The sequence below is a fragment of the Nyctereutes procyonoides genome, unplaced genomic scaffold (genome assembly GCF_905146905.1).
Source record: "Nyctereutes procyonoides isolate TBG_1078 unplaced genomic scaffold, NYPRO_anot_genome, whole genome shotgun sequence".
Classification (NCBI taxonomy): domain Eukaryota; kingdom Metazoa; phylum Chordata; class Mammalia; order Carnivora; family Canidae; genus Nyctereutes; species Nyctereutes procyonoides.
In genome coordinates this window covers 31,940,574-31,958,939 of record NW_026575020.1, presented here as the reverse complement: position 1 = coordinate 31,958,939, position 18,366 = coordinate 31,940,574, and the positions used below count along the sequence as shown (strand labels likewise).

Here is an 18,366-nt window from a genome sequence, read left to right as displayed (position 1 = left end):
TCCCAGGGAGGCGCGCAGCCCAGTGGCGGCTCTGCAGCGGGGCGGCCTTTATAGCTGTCAGGCAGACAGGGAGGAACTCACACTTCCCACCAGGCTGCTCCCCCGCCCGCCGCGGCCGGCCTGGCGCACACTTTAACCCGCTCCGCGCCTCTGGAGCCCGGCCAGGCCGGCCAGCTGCCTGCTGACTGCTGCCTCGGCGGCGGCCCAGAGCTACAAGCGGGGAGGCCGCCTTCCCGGGTCTCACGCCGGGAGCTGTGTGCTGGGGTGTCCAGACAGAGCAGCTGTGGGCCTGGGGTCACAGCGGAGACTGGGGGTGCCAAGGCCCCAGCCCAGGCCTGCCCGATTTCTGCCTCAAGAAGGGCACCCCCCAGTCTCTGGCCCACCCGAGAATGGAGTCCCGGGCCATGTGCCATGTCCAATCTGATCGCCCCATTTCACAGATGGGAAAGGTGACATCTGGGTCACCCAGGAGGCCTCAGAAAGGTTCTCCTGAGAGGCCAATTCCTCCACAGGTGGAGGCATGAAGGGAGATCCAGTGAGGGCTCAGCCTGGGGCTCCAGGGAAGGCACAGAAGTGCCCATGGCTTACTGACCAGACAGCCAGAGTGGCCACGGCCTGTGGGAGCAGGGGGGGGCACATGGGGAACTCTGCGCAGATGTTCAGCACCAGCTTGGCAGGGCACAGCGGCCTGGCTGGGCCCAGGCCAGTTGGGCAGCCCCAGGCGGGCCAGACGTGGTGCTCCGGGCCTGTGTTCCTGCTGAGTCAGAGCGTGGAGCCGAGGACGGAGCCGAGGACGGAGCAAGCAGCACGCGCTCTAGCTGCCCAGGAGCCCAGCAGACCCCAGTCCTGGCGAGCCGTACACCGCAGCAAGGTCCGGCACCCTCCCCTTATGCATCAGCAGCCCCCTGCCCCGAGCCCCCTGCCTGGAGCACAGAGTGGGGGCGAAAGCAGCGTGTAAGGCCATCTGAGCACCGCCCCCTCTGCTATACAGGTGTCATAGGCCCAGAGCAGCAGCTGGAAAACCCTCCTTCTCGCCTCTGTCCTCCCTGGGGCAGGACCGTGTGCTGAGCCCCTTTGGCTGTGTTGTGCCATTCCAGCCCCCCGGGAAGTTCTGATCTACATCTGGCCACCAACAGGAAGAGCTGAGAAGGAACACGCATAAAACCACACCACCTCCTACCCCGTGCACTGCCCTACCTGTGCACCAAGAGCTCCGAGGCCAACAACCTTACCACCCCTGGTTTGCACATGGAGAGGCTGAGGCTCCGAGACTATTGAGTGACAGCCCGGGTCACATGTCCGGTTGGTGGTACACTGGGGACCCCACCACTCTTACAGACCATATCCTCTCCATCTGTGGGGTTCTTAGGAGGTGTGTGTGCTCCCCAGAGCATCAGAGAGAGGCGGGTCTTGTTCACCTCAGCTCCCCTCCGAGCTGCTGGGATAGTCAGTGCAATTGAGACTTGAACCCAGGTCCACACTGTCCCCTGCGGTCGGTGCACAGAAGCACAGACACAGCAGGGCCTGTCACCTGCCCCCCACCGCAGCCCCTGGCCCCTCATGGACATGTGACAGACCACACCAGTGCTTGCTCGAGGCCTCAGCCACCATCCCCTCCCCTGCAGCCAAGCGCCAGGGCCCTGCACCCCCTGGCACGGTCCCCAAACTCCTGGCATTTCTGGCTCTGCATCCAGTCAGCGCCAGGGTGACTAATGGTTTCCCTTGGGAGGGACCCCAGAGCCAACCGACATAAACACCCCCTGCGCCTTCTCTTAGCCGGTAAGGACAGGGCCTGGGAGCCAGGCCTGCCACCCCCCCTCTCCCCGCCCCAGCTTCGTGACCTCCTGCAGGTGTGTGACCCAGGGCCCCCCACACTTCCACCCCACCCCCCCTCGACCTCAAGGAACCTGCCAAGGCTCTCTCCTTCGTGACCTCACTGAGCCCCCAGGCTCCAGACTCAAGGAGAGCTGCAGCTGCTGCTTGATCTGCTGGTGGCGTGGGGATGTCGGGGGGGGGGACCCTAAGAGCCAGGGAAGATTCTGGGGGCCCCAGAGACCCTAGGAATTTGGGGAGGGGTGAAGAATGAATAAAGCATAGGCGGGAAGCACCTCCCTGAAGGCCTCATGGTGCTCTGAGTGTGGAACTGGAAAGGGTAGAGCTCCTGGGCCAGCCGACCTCGAGTGCCCCAGGACCCACCTCACAGGGTCCCGGCCAGGCTCTGGGAGCAGGAGCCCAAAGGAGGAGACTTCCAGCCGGCTGCACCACACAGAACCAGGACCGCAGCCCAGCCCGTGCTCACAAGGGACCCGCGTTTGGGGTCGAGGCTCTGCCGTCACCGTGTGAAAGTCTGAACAATGTCACCTTGGAGTCCGTGTTCTGGAAGTGACACCGGATGGGGCGATGGGGCCTCGGCTCACGCACCATCTGCCTCTCTCCACCTCCCAGGTTCTTCTTGACCACCCACCCTGCCCCCCCAGCCCTGACCCAGCAACCACAGCCGCCCTCTGCACACCAAGGGGCTGGGGTGAGGCTGAGTCTCAGGGTGGGGGCCTGGCTACATGTAAGAGTGAGCGCTCATCCCAGGAGTATCCTTGCACCCAAAGGAACATGGTACTAAACCTCGAATAAAAAAATAGCACCATCAGGCCAGAGAATCTGCAGAGGGAAGAAAAACCCCATCCCGCATTTTGAGCAAAGGTCCCTCCACTTGGCACCCAGCCCCACAATCACCTAGCGGAGTCACTGCCTCCTCCGTCCCTCCTGTGATTCCAACTGTGTCTGGGCTCCCCAGAGAGTCACTGCAAGAAGTGATTCCAAGCCCCCACCTCAGGTCCTGGTCCCCACTCTCAGGGCCCTTCTTTTGTACCCGTCTGGACATGCTCAACGCCCCACAATGATCTTCTGCCCCAGCACTTCGTTGAGACTTCCCACGTTGGCCAGAATGATCTTTCCTGACTGGTAGCTAAGACCCCACAGAGCAGGGGCTGCTCCTCGTTCACACTGCCACTCTGTGGGGCCCTGTGCGTAAGTAGGTGCTCAATAAATAAAGGGGTGGGCTTATGTGGCAGCTCCTGAAGCCAGGACCTCCTTGTCCTGTGGGAGTCCTCCACTGTCCTGAGGCAGAGCTGCCTGCTGGCCTGCTGACACCACCCAGCCCTTTGCCACAGACAGCGTCCCCACCCACCACCCACACAGTTTGCTGCCTGGGGCCCTGCCCAGGACAGGGGTGCCGGAGACACCTGTGTTTTAGAAGGAGACTGTCTTTCCACCAGAGCCTTCTGGATCTCTGGGGAGACGCTTGGAAACAGGAGAAGAGGCCCATTTCTACCGGATGCTGGGCAAGGGCCTGGGAAAGCAGGCGGAAGAGCAAGGAACAGGCGGCTCAGGGCAAAGAATAGATCCAGGGCCCGGGAGGGGTGTGGGGTGCTGGCGGGGGAACAGTCTCCCTGGGAGCCGGGTGCTGTCCTGTAGAGGGAAGAAGCCTGTGTGAGGTGGCTCCTCGCCCCTGGCACCCAGAGGCCAGCCGACACAGTCTCGAGGGTGGCCCACCTGCACCATCTTCCCCAGTGTTCTGCCTGTCCTCCTGTCTGCTCTCTGTCCAGGGCCCAGGGTGTGCCAGGTACCTTCTGAGCTTTCCCACCCAGCAGGCACTGGGCCACCGAGGGCCACCGAGGGGCCATCTGGCCAGCTTGGAGGTGAATGGCCAGACCCAGAAGAGGACTGGCCCCAGAGGACAGCTTTCTCTGCCCTGGGCCCTGGGGCTGAACACTCGGGAAGAGCTTCCTCTTGTGGACCACTGGGAGAAATGGGAGGTGGGAGTCTGGACCACTGGGGGTCAGCAGGTGGGAGTCTGGACCACTGGGGTCAGCAGGTGGGAGTCTGGACCAAAACATGGGCTTCTCTGTTTCCTCGTCCTTTCTCAGCCAGGAGCACTGGCATCCTCTGTTAGGCCAAGGCTTGAAAGTTCAAGCAGGGGCACCCAGGAAGCGTGTGGGCTTCTCTGGTTCTCAGATTCCACAAGAGGCTCCTTTCCACCCAAATACAGAAGAAGGTCAGGGGCCCGAGAAGCCTTGCCATGGCCAGGAAGTGAGCTTGCCACTGGAGCTCCAGGGACACAAAGCCCCAGGGCCAGACAGATGGACAGGCTACTGCTCAGAGCGCCACACGCTCATCAGCATTCCGGCAACCCCGTGGGGCACGGGCGGAGGCCCCGGCTAGGCTCTCCTGGCAGGTGCTCAGAGAGGCTGCTAATTCTCAGCCCGCAGCTGAGGACAACACAGGATGGCTATCACAAGCTCCACTGTAGACACATATAGACATGTGCCCAGAGCAGACGCCCTGCCTGGCGTTCGGGGGGGGCAGGGAGGCCCCCGAGGGACGAGCTGGAAAGTGTCAAAGCCCAGACCCCCTCCCGCCAGGGGCAGGGGTGCCTCAGTGGGCCCTGCTCAAAGAGCCGAGGTGCAAGAGCTGCTGTGCTCTGGGGCGCCCGAGAGCTGTGGGCCGGGTATTCCCAACTTGGAGGACGCAGGCGCAGCAGCTGGCTCGGCTCTCTGGGCCCGACCAAGCAGACAGACAGCTGTCCGGGAGGCGGGAGCTGTGTGGCATTCCAGGCATTTCAGCACCTCTATAAAACCGGCCCTTCTCCACAGCAGCAAAGGGGGCGAGGGAAGGGGGTGCGGGCAGTGGGCTCCCCTTGCAGCCACCCCACCACTACCTCCACAGGGTCCCCCTGGGGCCGGCGCCATCTGCTGGGTGGAGGGGGGATGCTGCCTGGGGCTGGGCAGGGAGGCCAGGCCATCCTGGGACATTCGGTGACAGGAGCATGTGCCAGAAGCCAGGCCCTGCTCCTCTCTGGGCCTCAGTCTCCTGCCCTGTGATATAGGGGCAGCAGAGACAGCGCCCCCGCCCCCGCCCCAGCTGCTGACGGGACCCGACAGGACAAAGTAGGAAGAGTGCTTGGCACAGAGCCCTACACATGGCCGGCGCTGAAGCAGCGTCTGTATGTACGAGCAGTTTTCAAGATGCATACAGTGTGGGAGGGGCGGGGGGTTAGAAGGGAGAGACTGCACCCCGGTGGGGGTCAGGGGAGGCTGAGGGCTACAGTACGAATAGGGAAGACCCAAGCCATGACGATGTCCGGGCAGAAAGAGGGTGTGCGGCCTGTGGGCTCGGGTGCGGCCCGAGCATGAGCAGGTGGCAGGGCAGGGGGTGACCATGGCAGGCTGGCAGGCAGAGGCCACAGGACAGTAGGGAGGATGGGGACAGGTTGCACACCCACAACTCAGGCCCCCGGTTGAGTCTTCCCCAGGCTGAGTGGGCTCCCAGCCCAGCCCCGTCCCAGCCCGCACACCGCCCAGGGCGACACCACCCTCAAAGCAGCTAGCCAGTGTCCCCCACTCTGCCTCCCCCTCCCCAGCCCCCAGGCCTGTGGCTTCCCCGGCTGCAGGGAGAGCTGAGGGTCATTTCAGTCCTGTTCAGAGCTGGACGCCTTCCCCCGAGCCAGCTGGTCGGTCTCCAGGCGGCTGGGTCTCGGAGGGGAGCCACATGCGGGCCGCCCCCACCTCTCTGCTCTACTTGGACTTCCTGCCGGTTTGCAGGGGCTCCTCAGGCTGCCCCAGGCCTGGTCACCTGTCTTCCCCCTTGGGGGCAGCCCCCCTCGGCCCCCTTCTGCCTTAATCACTGCAACACATGTACAGCAAACCCCACCCTTGCGTTCCTCCAACACCTCCCCCTTCTCTTTTTCCCTTCCCCAAGCTTACAGCCCTGGCCCTGGAGTTTACAGCTGCAAAGAAAACACACACACACTCATGCACAAAACCAACTGTGGAATGTTTTCCTGCTTCTGAGCAGGGTTGATGGCTCCAGAGAGTTCTCTGAGCACCTGACATCTCCTTGCATTTCCACACCACAGGGTATGTATTCCCCCTGGGAGCTGGGGCTGGTGGCTGGGTGCGAGTAGGAGCCAAGGGCTGGAGAGGTGGGCAGGGAGAGCCGGCCTGCGTGACAGCCCACATGGGGTCGCCTGCCTCCTGCCCTGCCTAGAGCTGCCCACACAGCAGGATCTGGTTTTCCCATTTGGAGAAGGAAGGGGCCTCCTAAGTGCCAGACTGCAATGTGCAGGAGCCTAGCCTCCTTGGACTTTCATTCATTCCTTGAACAAAGCCATTCATTCAGCCAGTGTTTGTTGAACACCTACCGAGTGCCAGGCTTGGGCCCAAGGAGGAGCACCTCGGCTTGCCTGGGCGCCAGGCTGGGGGGCAGCCTTCCCCAAGACGGTGCTGTTTAGCCAGCAACCAGAAAGAGGAGGGGGAGGAAGCACATTCTTGCAGGGGAGGTGGGGGGCTAGGAGGAGAGACAGGGTCTGGGGAGATGGCAGAGACCCAGGGGTATGGTGGGTGTGCCCGGTGGTCTCCTCAACACTTGCGCTTCACCCCAAGGATGCAGGTGCCTTGGAAGTCATGAAAGCAGAAAAATGGCATGACCAAAGGCCTCGCTGCAAATGGCAGAGATTGGGGTCCAGGCAGCTGAAGACAAAAACAAGATCTATGGGAAGGGGGTCTGGTTGCTCCCCTATGGAAGGAAAGGAGGTGCAGGCAGGCCTCGGAAGCCCAGAGTGGGGACACTGAGATGGGTCAGCAGCACCAGGGGCTCCTGCTGTCACTGGGCGATCACACTCCACACTCCAGTGTAGCACATCCACACAGGAGAATACCACTCGCTTATTGGTGGAGCAAAAGAAGTCAGACCCCACAGCCTGCATAATGCATGGTCTCATCTGTGAGGAATTCTAGAAACAGGCACAGTCAGGCATGCAGATGAAGCCAGAGCATTGCCTGCTTACAGTCCAAAGGGCACGAGGTCACCCTGGGGTGGTGGGGATACACGGTGGCCACACAAGCTGTACACACTCATCAGAATGCATCAAACTGTACTCAGATCCGTGCACTTTTGTCACATGCAAACTGTATCAGGTTGGAAAAATCGATGGAAGTAAAGGCTGTTCTTTGGCCGACAACAAATCAATCAATCAAGAAACAAGCAGGCCATCAGGCCAGAGAGAGTCTGCCCGCCTAGCTCACCACTCCCGTCATTCCTGGGCCATTGAGGGGGCACCTGCCAGATGGCTCCCCTGAGACCTCCTAGGACAAGGGAAGGTCATTTCCCAAGGGCCAGAGGAGGGATGCTGGAGAAGGTAGGTCTCTGCCTTATCCTGGGAGCACTTTCAAGTTCATCCTGCTGCTTACTACAGGTGCAAAACAATGTAACCAAGTAGAAAAGGCCATTTCACTAGTCCGGTTGCAGAGGAAGCCAATGAGGGGGAGCACAGGCAAACGGGACATGGGTGTGGGCTGGTAAAACATGATGCTCGTCTGCAAGGTCCTTTAGTGATTAGAATTGACTAAACCTTGGGTTCTCTCACCCCTGGCTGTCAGTGGACACATGACCCGAGCAGCAGAGGCTGCTGATGGGCTCAATTTGGGCTCCCGAGTGTCCTGGGGAGAGGACTGGGGCGTCCCGGGGAGGGGACCAGGAACACCCCAGGGAGGGGACTAGGGGCGCCCCCGGGAGAGGGCCAGGAGTGCCCTGGGGAGGGGACAAGGAGCTCTCTGGGAAGGGGACCCAGGGCTCCTCAGGGAGAGGACCAGGGGCACCCCAGGGAGGGGACCAGGAACACCCCGGGAAGAGGACCAGGGGCTCCCCGGGAGTGGACCAGGAGTGCCCCAGGGAGGGGACCAGGAAGGAAAGAGGCTAGAAGCTAAGGCTTATGCACACCGGGACTTTACTCCAAAGTTGTTGCCTCAAAGAAAAGAAGCAGGGTCTCCTTGAGTCAACAACTCTGGCCTCAGGAAAAAAAAAATCAGAGACAAGTGTTGATCACATGGCACATCAGCTGTTGGACCCCGTCCATGTGCTCTCAACATGTGCGCTCCCATCCCGGCCTCCCTTCAGGGCGTTCAGACCACAGCTGCCATCGCAGCCCCTACTGAAAGGAGCAGGCCCCTCCCTTTGGTTTTCTCTGCCCTGAGGCCCCGGGGAGGCCTGCACCCTCCCGTCCTCCCCAGCCAGCACCTTCCTCCCTGGCCCATGGGGACGCTCGCGGCGAAACTGCTCCTGCCCACCCTCAGCAGCCTGGCCTTCCTCCCCACCGTCAGCATCGCCGCCAAGCGGCGGTTCCACATGGAGGCCATGGTCTACCTCTTCACCATGTTCTTCGTGGCAGTAAGTCTGGGGCCCCGGGGAGGACCCACACGGGGCATGCTCCCCAAAGGCGGAAGAGACACCACGTTCCTATATTGGTGAGGAAGAAAAGTGATTTAGAGGCGAAAGCAAGAGCCCAGAGACTGGGAGAGAGGGTGAGGGGACCTCCTCATCCCCTCTGGAACTCAGTTTCCCCATTTGTGACAGGAAGTCACTCCAGGATCAGTATACACGAGACCAAGCCCACAAGGGGCCAGAGTCAGTCCGGGACAAGCTCTTCCAGCTTCCAGGGCGCCCCCTCTCTTGCCGCCTGCAGACCCCAGGCCACCCGTGCCGCCCACCGCCTGCACCCCGTCCCAGCCACAAGCACAGGGCGGCTGAGCAGGGAGGACAGGGCCAAGCCAGGCCCCAGAGGGGGTTAGTGGGGTTTAGGGAATGTGTAGGGCCTGGGTGAGTCTGATTCCAGAATTCCGGAGCTGGCCCCAGTTCAGGAGGGCCTGCTCACGTCTGCTTGTCTCTCTCTGAGTCCTTCCTCCGTTTATATGCCTGGATGACTGTCTCCCTCTCTCTCCCCCTCCCTGTGGGTCTCTCTCCCCCTGTGTTTTCCTCTACTGGCTTTCCCCGCATCTGCCTTTTTTTGTCTTTCACTCTGTGTCTAGGTCTTTCTTGGTCTCTGGAGCTCTGTCTCCATAGAACGTGCCCTTGTTCCAACCCTGCTGGTCTTTCCCTGTCTGGCTTGGTTCCCCTGGCCCCCCCATATGTCTGTGGCTGTATCTCCCAACCCTAAGCTTCTGTTTGTCTGTCTGTCTGCCCACCCTCCTATGGACCTCTCTCTCTAATCGACCATCGCTCTACCTTCCTAATTGATGACCCATCCTTCCACCCATCACCCATCTGTGTCTCAGAGCCGACCAGCGTCCCTCTGAGTCCCCCACCCTCACGGCTGGACTCGCTCCCTCGCTCCCATCAGACTCATCCCTCTCCGAGCCCAACTCCCCTTGAGAAGCAAGGACCAGGGGGGCAAGTGTTCCCCCAGACCCCTCCTGGCAGCAGAGTCAGACATGTGAAAAATTGCATGCCTCCTGCTGCCGGCTGGCCTGGCTCCCCAGCGGCAGGGCCTCTGCGGGTGAGCATCAGGGTCCTTGGGGCAGCTCTGGGTACTGAGGTCTGTGAGCACACACGTGTTTGCAGAGGTGTGTGCACCTGTCATGCCAATGTCCTAGCTAGCCGCACCCATGCTTACCTGCAACAGGAGAAGCTGCATGTGCATGTGGGCTGGCACTCCCATAGGCAGCGAGGGGACCTGCGGCTGGGGGCTGCCCAGGGCTTCAGCCTCCACACATGGGCACAGGATGGACCTTAGCTGCAGTGGGGCTGGCCACAAGCCAGCACCCGGGCTGTGGGGGTGTGCCGGGTGCTCTGCATACACTGTCTCATGTAGTCTTCTCAGCTCCTCATGAGCCTGGGATTATGACAGGCCCATTTGACAGATGAAGAAACCGAGTCCCACAGAAGGCGAATCACATGGTCCATACGGGATGTGCCCTGGCTCTCGGCTCATTGAAGGCATCTTGTCTGATGCCGTTTCGTTAGTTCCAGAAGGGAGCCCTGTCTGGGTGAGTTCCAGGAAGCCAATTTGACAGATGAGAAGCCCAGGCACAGAGCAGACTGGGGACCCCTCTTTGGGTACAGAGAGCTTGGGGCTGGGAGGAGGAGCCGGGCCCATGTGAGACCTGGCCCCGGGAGCCACAGACACTGCCAGGCCACCCCTCCCTGCTGGCCCCCAGCTGCCTCCAGCCTGACCTCAGAGGCTCACCCCGTCCCACCCTAGCCTGCCCGGAGTGGCAGAGGCAGCTGCCTCCTAGGACAAATGTCCTCCGACCTCAAAGCCACACTCAGCCGCTTTCCCCGCAAGCCCCAGGCAACACCATGGCAGCCTGTGCCGCCCACGTGGCTTCTTCTGTGCTCTGGTCACAACCCTCCCATGACAATCACTGTGTCTGTGCTGAACATGGTGCCATGTGCTTTGTCATGTGGAGTCCCCTGGCCCACCCCACAGCATCCTGTCTGATGGAGGGGAGGCCCCAGGCAGTCAGCTCACAAAGCGAGGATCCATTAGGTGGGCTCCTGGAGGCTGCGTGGTCTCTCAGCAGCCCCTGGCAGCCCTCCAGCCCTGCCAACACCCTTGGGAGGGTCAGGTCACCCCTGCATAGGAAGAGGAGGCAGGCCTCACAGACACAGTGGCTGGGCACTGACCACCACTCTGCCCAGCCTCCCTGGCAGGCAGCGCTGCCCTGAATGTCCGCTTCCCCACCTGTCCAGCCAAGATGAGCCAAGGTGGGAGCAGCCCCTCCTGGGTCAGCTGTCCTCCAAAGGCAAACCCTGCCTCCCTGAGCCGGCATTCACACGGCCAGATGGAGACTGGATGCTCCTGTTCTTAACGGGCCCAGGCGGGACACTCCCAAAGCTCTCAGAGTGACTAAGTCTGAGATTATACTTGGTGATCTGTGCTACACAGGAGAGATGCAGGTGCAAATGCAGCAGATGCTGGGGCCAGGAGGTGGGGCCAGGGATGTGGTTCTGGAAGTAGCAGGACAAGATCTATGTCACTCACAGGGCTTGCCTGCCAGAACTGTGCGGAGCAAGTGTCCTTCTCCCCACTGTATCCCACAGAGCCTTGAGCACCTTGATCAGGCCCCACCTGAAGCTCCTGTTTCCCCAGCTAAACAGACCTGTCCACAGCCTAGTTGCTCTCCTCTATCCTCTTTGCCTGTGTCACTTCAAGTGGTGTGCCCTCCAGAGTTCAACACAGTTCTCTAGGTGGGTCTGATCCAGGACAGAGAGAAGCAGGACACTCCCCTCTCTTGTTCTGCACACTATACCTCTATTCATGCCTCCTAGGTGCACCCAAACTGTGGGTCACCTGTAATTGTAACCAGTAGGAGCTCTAAATCCACCCCTACTTGCTTGACTTGCCAGGTGCTCCAGGGCTCCTGCTCCCCCTGTAACACCCCTGGTCCTCCAGACCAGGGCTGCTCTCCTGTTTGCCTCCCCCCACCTGCTGAGCTAGGCTCACCCAGAGTCAATTGTGAAGGTTCCCAAGCTCGTGCATCACCTGTGGAACTTGTCAAAATGATCATGCTCCGTAATTAAATTATTACTTGAGATGATGAAACGTGTGCATGTAAGGAGAGAGCTGCTGTTTTCTGGGAGGGAATTGGCTGGTCACTTGGCGAATACTCCTCAGGGGGCGTTTCACTTTAAAAATCGTGAGTAGATCAGATGTCAGGGAGAAACTTTTTTTTTTTTTTTTGAGATTTTATTTATTTATTCATGAGAGACACAGAGAGAGGCAGAGACACAGGCAGAGGGAGAATCAGACTCCCCAACAGGGAGCCCGAAGCAGGACTTGATCCCAGGACCTGGGCCTGAGGCAGAGGCAGACGCTCAACTGCTGAGCCCCCCAGGCTTCCCATCAGCCTGAGAAACTCTTAAAAATGCAAATCCCTGACTGCACCCAAGACCTGCTGAGTTAGCAAGTCAGGGCCGGCTCAGCAACCCAGAGTCTTCACATGCCCCCTGCCCTGCCCCAGCCCCTGCCTGGGATTTGGTGCCCACTGAGGTCTGAGGACTTCTGCGGGGGGGGGGGGGGTACCCTAGTCACCACAGGGGCCAGCAGTTGGGGAAAAAAAAGGCCTCCGCAGGCCCCTGAAGAGCCGACTGGCATCCTAAAGATAGGCCGTGGCCCCACTCACACCAGCAAGCATTGAAGGGATGCACACGCATCTGTTGTTGGCAAACCCAGGTGTTGACAGCATGTGCAGGGCTCCCCACCTCAGCAGGTTTCACCTGAGTAATGCCTGGCCTCTGCTTGGTCGCATCAGAGAACATTAGAGGGCATCCCAGTGCCTCCACCCACCCTGCACCTCATGTGGATTGTTTCCTCTAATTCCCCACAAGATCACAGGAGGGCAGCAGTGGGCAGCGCATCCGTCCTTTAGGTGGGGAAACTGAGGCATGAAGTGACCCTGCTTGAGCCTCGCAGCTGGTGGGCAGCCAGGGCTGGCCGGGACTGTGGCTGGGGTGCCGAGGGCTGGGGTGCTGGGGTGCCAGTCCATGGCTGGGGTGCTATCCCCTCCATCCCCTGAGGCCGTGGGTTTGTCTGGCAGCTCCACCATGCATGCAACGGGCCCGGGCTATCGGTGCTCTGCTTCATGCGCCACGACGTCCTGGAGTACTTCAGCGTCTATGGGACGGCACTGAGCATGTGGGTCTCGCTGATGGGTGAGTGGCCGCGCCCCGGGCCTCCATTTCCCCACCATCCACCTGCCGGCTCCCTGAAACAGCCCTGTCCCCCCGACTCCGCCCCCCATCCCCCATCTAGAGCACCTCCCCCATCTCCTGGGCTTCAAGGGCCCAGGAGGGCTTCGAGGGACGGAAAGGAACGCCCGGTCCCTAAGTGTCCTGATCCCCATCCTCGCGACCCTCTCCGCGTTCACCTTCATGAAGGCTCATTTGGACACACACATGGTGGAGCCACACGGAGGAAGCAGCGGAAGGGCTCCCCTCTGTCCCGTCTCCCAGGAGACCACTGCTCACCTGTCAGGGTTTGCCCCTGAGACGTTTCTAGAGGCTCATACCTGCATTCATGCACCTCACTGTCAGCTTCGGTGATTACGAGGATGGAATTGCTCAGAAGCACATTGTTTCTGCAACTTTTTTCTCCCTCAGCGCTATCTCGCGGCGATGCCAGGGCACCTGGTCCCCACGGCACAGGGCTCCCTGCTATTCGCCCAGGCCCTGGGAAGGACCCAGATCATTCCTGTCTCGTACCTGGCTGTTTTCAGCCCAGGGGTCTCTGTCTTGGGCACAGGGATCCAGGGCAGGTGCACGTTGACCCACTCATGAAAGCAGCTTCCCACAAATGCAGCCTGGGCCACTCTGTCCATGTCTGTCCTTTAAAGCCAGCCGGAACTCAGACCTCAGGGGACCGGGCTGGGCCATGGGGTTTTGTCGCAGGCTGGGGGCGCCCCGCACTGGGGCCCCTAAGGGATGCCTCTGGGGGAGCAGTAGCTGGAGGGGCAGAGAGGCCACTCACCACTCCCGGTTCCTCTCCCCCTACCCCCACTCCCACCCCAGCACTGGCTGACTTCGACGAACCCAAGAGGTCGACTTTTGTGATGTTTGGCGTCCTGACCATCGCCGTGAGGATCTACCATGACCGCTGGGGCTACGGGGTGTACTCGGGCCCCATTGGCACGGCTGTCCTCATCATCGCCACAAAGTGGGTGCGTACCATGTGGGCCTCAGTGGACGGGGGCAGCTGTACCCTGTGACCCCTCCACCTCCAGGACTCCCTTTACTTCCCATCTCAGGGCTGCAGCTAAAACAGAGACAATGAGCATCAGCCCCCCACCCCCCTACATGGCCCGTATCGTCCTTACTCACTAGCTCTGAACCTAACTCAAGTGACTCCACTTCTCTGCTTCTAGTTTCCATATCTGAAAAGTGGCTGTTACAGGAACAGTCCAATCCCTACCTCGTAGGATTCGTTCAAAGATTGAGTTAATGCACCTAAAAGTACTAGTATAGAACTTTCTAGCTTCTAACGTGCTCAATGCCTAGGAGCTATTACTACTAGTGGTATTATTCTTCGCAGAGAATGACTGCTTCAGAGATGCAAAAGCAATTGGAAATGGCCTGGGTTAATCTGGGAAGACTTCAAGGAGGCCGTGAGCCTTGAGTTTGTTTGGTTCTGGTGAGGAGGGAGGCTGTGGTGTGCGGCGGGCAGGACGATGGAACTGCCCCAAAGCACTGAGGCAGCCTGAGCCAAAGTTTGCAACACTGGCGTCTCTTCCCTGGGCCCCCTGGGGCCTGGCACACACTAGGCCCTTATGTGATCTCCAGGCCTCCCTGCATCCTCTCCTATATCAAGGCCCTCCTGGCTGTGGGGCCTGAAAGCCACTTACACTCCCCCAGCTGACAAGAGATGCCAGAGCAGTGTGGACCCAGGGCCATTTCCTTCCCCAGAAGGGAAGCCGCAGAGCCTTGCAAGGACCAGACCAGAGTCCTGGGCTGCGGGCAGGCCTGACGCGGGGCCCATTGTCCAGCCCTGCAGCAGCCTGGGCCCCGAGGGTGACATCCCTCTGCCACATTTTCGTCCCTCTGGAGCCCCACCTGGAATCTCGAGGTGTCCCAACTCCAAGCTCTGGCAGCAGGTTTAGTCTGGTGTGGTCTGACCCTGCCCAAGCCACACACCCCTCAAGGACCCAAAATTAAGGCCAAGATGTAGGACCTCAGGGGATGGGGATGCAGCCAGGCCACCTGGGGGAGCAGGAAGGCAGTTCTCTGGGAAGAGGAGCCAGGCTGGGCCAGTAGGACAGAACATGCCCATCATCCCATTGCATGGCTGCAGGAGGGAAAGGAAAGCCCTGTTCCTTCTACAGCCGGGGAGTAAAGGATCTGTGTCGCCATTCTGTTGGTGAAGGAAGGAGGGCTCAAGAGGTCACAATCAACGAGAGGTCACACAGCACCGGGCAAGGCCAGGCTTTGACTTCTCTCAAGAAAAGGGAAGGAGAGGAGCCTCTTCCTCACTCCAACTTGGGGACGCAGGGCTGGCCCGGGGCTGACCCAAGAGGCCCCTTGGAGCTGCCTGTGAGAGCCGAGGAGGCGTGTGGGGTCTGCTGTGTCCGGCCCCAGGGAAGGACCAGTTAATGAACACGCTGGAATGCATAAACACAGAGCCCTGGGCTTCGATAATGCGCTCACCCCCCCCTCCCCGGGCAGGAAGTAGGGTGGGCTCTTGGTCTGTGCTGGAGGGTCCATTCCTCCCACAGATCCTGGCAGGTCTGAATTGAAGTTGGATGGTGATTAGCCCAAAGGGGTGACACTTGCAGGTGTCCCTGGGAAGCTCCACAGCCCCCGGGCTGTGGATCCAGCCACAGGAACCAGGAGGTCTGCCTGGCTCCCTGCATCTGGGGCTCAAATGGTGTTTTTCAGACCATTTAACATGGAGTTTATTTTGGATTTCCAAGGGCAGTTGTTTCCTGGAATGAGGGTGGTTTTCTTCTCCCGGAGGCTCGTCCCTTCTTGAGCCAGAGGTGGGGAGCAGTAGCCTCAGGGAGAAGAAGCAGAGAGAGGTGGGTGTGGGGGCTGCAGGGCATGACCCCGGGCCCCTGGGGTCCCCCTAGCTGCACCCATGTGCTGACAGTGCCCGAGCAGGTACTGATGTCTTATCGGCAACAACAAATTCCAGAAAACTAGACACCAGACTCCGGTGGCCGAGCCCCGACCCAGCACGAGGCTATACACCGTCTCTGTGTGCTCCACCTGGTGGGTTTCTGAGCCGGGGTGGGGGTCAGTGCCCCAGCCCATGGGGGCCTAAGGGCACATGGTGCACACAGCTGTTCTGTCGCTGTCATCCTAAATGTCCTGTGCCCCCAAAACACCTTGGCCCCAGGGCTTTGGGAATCCAGGAGGTGAACCTACATTTACTGCACGTTTTCTGTGTATGTGGAGCCATTTTTTATTTTTTTTTTTAAGATTTATTTACTTATTTTAGAGATAGTGAGCCAGCGAGTGGGTGGGGGGAGGGGCAAGGGGAAGAGAATCTTTATGCAGACTCCCCCCTGAGTGTTTGACCCCATAATCCATGAGTTCAGGACCTAAGCCAAACCCAGAGTCAGAGGCTCAACTGGCTGTGCCCTCAGAGATCCCTGAGCCCATCTTTTTACTCATCCACGCCTGCTAGAGCCTTCCACTAACATGGGTACCTGAGCAAGCAAAGGTTCACATGCTGCTCAGGTTGTCTCATAAGTGCTAGGATAGGTCATCATCCAGGAGCAGCTGAAGGTTCTTGTGGACCAACCCATGGGTAGCCCTGTGGACCCTGTGGTGGGCTGTGTCTGGTCCCCTGGGCGTCCCTGCTGGTGGGCAGAGGTACAGGTGCAAGGGCAGTCTTGTTCTGTCCCAAAGAGGCAGGCAGGGGTGGGGGGTCCTCATGAGGCAAACTGGCCCAGGGGTGTCCTGCTCAGGCATCCAGGCTGGGGCTCCCTTGGGTCCTAGAGCTGCGGGACCGGGCGTGTTGGCATCTCCCTGAGCCCCATCTCCTGCCCGAGGACAGCGAGGTATGCGTGCATGCCCAGGGCCAGCTCCCCAGCCAACTCTGCACAGAGTGCCCACTGTGTGACCTCTCTGCATGACCATTCTCCCCGCAGCTGCAGCAGATGAAGGAGAAGAAGAGTCTGTACCCGGACAAGAGTGTCTACACCCAGCAGATAGGCCCTGGCCTCTGTTTTGGGGCACTGGCCCTTATGCTGCGCTTCTTTTTTGAGGTATGGGGCCCTGGGCCTCCTTAGGGGGTGGCCTCAGCAGCATTACATCCCACCTCCTCTGTCGCTCCCTGTGGGTGCAGAGTTGTCTCCCTCCCACCACAGTATCGTCCATCACAGGAACAGGGCTATCACTGTCTGCGTGTATCTAGGATGAGGTGCACAGCCCATGTGGGGCCTGGGGCTGGAGTCTGTACCTGCAGGTGGCGGAGGAGAGGAGTGGGGAGGGGTGGGAGGAGGGAGAAGGGGAGGAGTAGGAGGAGAGAGGGCGGAAGGAGGAAGAAGGGGAGATGAGGAACAGAGAGGGAAGAGGAGGGAGGGGAGGAGTAGGGAGGGGAAGAAGGGAGAAGGGAGGAAGGAGGAGGAGGAGGGAGAGGGAGGAAGGGGGAGAAGGGAGGCAAGGAGGAGCCCCAGCCTCGCTGCCAACAGCGAATGCCAATGCTACAACATTCCACCTTGTACCCTCTGTGCTCCCGGGCTCTGATGTCAGGGAGGACGGCCTGTGGGCTGCACGCTGAGCCGAGGCCCCTTGGAGGAGGGCATGTGGCCAGATTCCTGAGGGGGGGTGACCGGCAGGTGCCCGGCATGCCAGGCGTGCCAGCAGAGGCACAGAGCGAGGGGGGGTGTCCTGGGGCTGCAGACTGATCCCCCTTCCCCACCCCTGCAGGACTGGGATTACACCTATGTCCACAGCTTCTACCACTGTGCCCTGGCCATGTCCTTCGTCCTCCTGCTCCCCAAGGTCAACAAGAAGGCTGGAAGCGCGGGGCCCCCTGCCAAGCTAGACTGCTCCACCCTTTGCTGTGCTTGTATCTGACCTTGCAAGGCCCCCGGCCCTTGCCCGCCGCGAGCCCCCCACCCGCCCCCGTCTCAGGCCCCCGGAGAGAGGCCTCCTGCCCTTCCTGACCCCGGAGCACCCAGGGGCGTCGTCTACCCTCCGAGCCTGACGGGTCCCTGGGGATTTGGGGAGCACCCTGCCCATTCCCTAGGGTTCCCCCGAGTGCCAAACACCATGCTGGAAAAAGCCGTACTCCCTCCCCCCGCCCCCTCCACCAGTCCTGCCCAATGGGTGTCGGCAGAAGCCCAGAGCCAGCATGTGTCCCCATATTGCCCCTTCCCTCCTCACCCAAAAGTGTGGGCCAAGCCCCAGCTGGAGGGGTTCTGCCCACGCCCTCCTCACAACATCTGTTTTCTCTTGGAAATTGGCATCGCTGCTTCTGTCCCGTGCCTCAGGCTCTGTGCAAACCCATCAGGAAGCTGCGGTCTGTGGGGCAGCTCTGTCCCTGGCCCAGGCCTGCGTGGCCACCCCTCCAGCCAGGTCCTCAATACCTGACCCCACTGTGTGCCCTGTCTTCTCATCTCCTGCTCTAATTCTTAAAACAAGTCCATGGCAAAGTGTGATCCTTGCATCCTATAGACAGGAGCCCGAGGCCGCAAGCAGGTGAGCACCAGGCTAGGCCCCAGCCTACGTCTGCTGGTCCAGGAGCTGCCCCATGGCCAGTCCCCTGAGCACGCCGAGCACACAGCACTCTCCCTAGCTCAACGCCAGCACAGGAAGGGGGTCCCTGAGCAGAAGCCAGTGGGCCCTCCCGGGCCGGGCACATGGGGCAAGACTGCCACAGGGCGTGGGGAGGTCAGCAAGCTCTGGCACAGAGCCTGTCCGCACTGGGCCCCAGGGGTGGTGGGAGCAGGCCTCCCAGACATCACCTCACAAACCTGAGCCTCCCCAGCAGCCCTGGCCCACCCCGCCTTCCCGAATGATGTGGGCACATGTGTCAGGCAGGAAGTTACCTACACCTGTCTGGGGCCTGTTTGTGTTTCCAGGTGGTGCACGCTC

The 18,366-nt window shown here is 60.5% G+C and overlaps 1 protein-coding gene across 1 annotated transcript; it reads left to right on the top strand.

Annotated features, from left to right (window-relative positions):
• The first annotated feature begins 8,084 nt into the window (after positions 1-8,084).
• On the top strand, positions 8,085-17,374 carry MYMK (myomaker, myoblast fusion factor). The gene is made up of 5 exons (XM_055335052.1): positions 8,085-8,220; positions 12,369-12,483; positions 13,339-13,487; positions 16,416-16,532; positions 17,197-17,374. The coding sequence occupies exons 1-5, from the start codon at positions 8,086-8,088 to the stop codon at positions 17,344-17,346; spliced, it is 666 nt and encodes a 221-aa protein (XP_055191027.1). The 5' UTR covers position 8,085; the 3' UTR covers positions 17,347-17,374.
• The last annotated feature ends 992 nt before the right edge of the window (positions 17,375-18,366 follow it).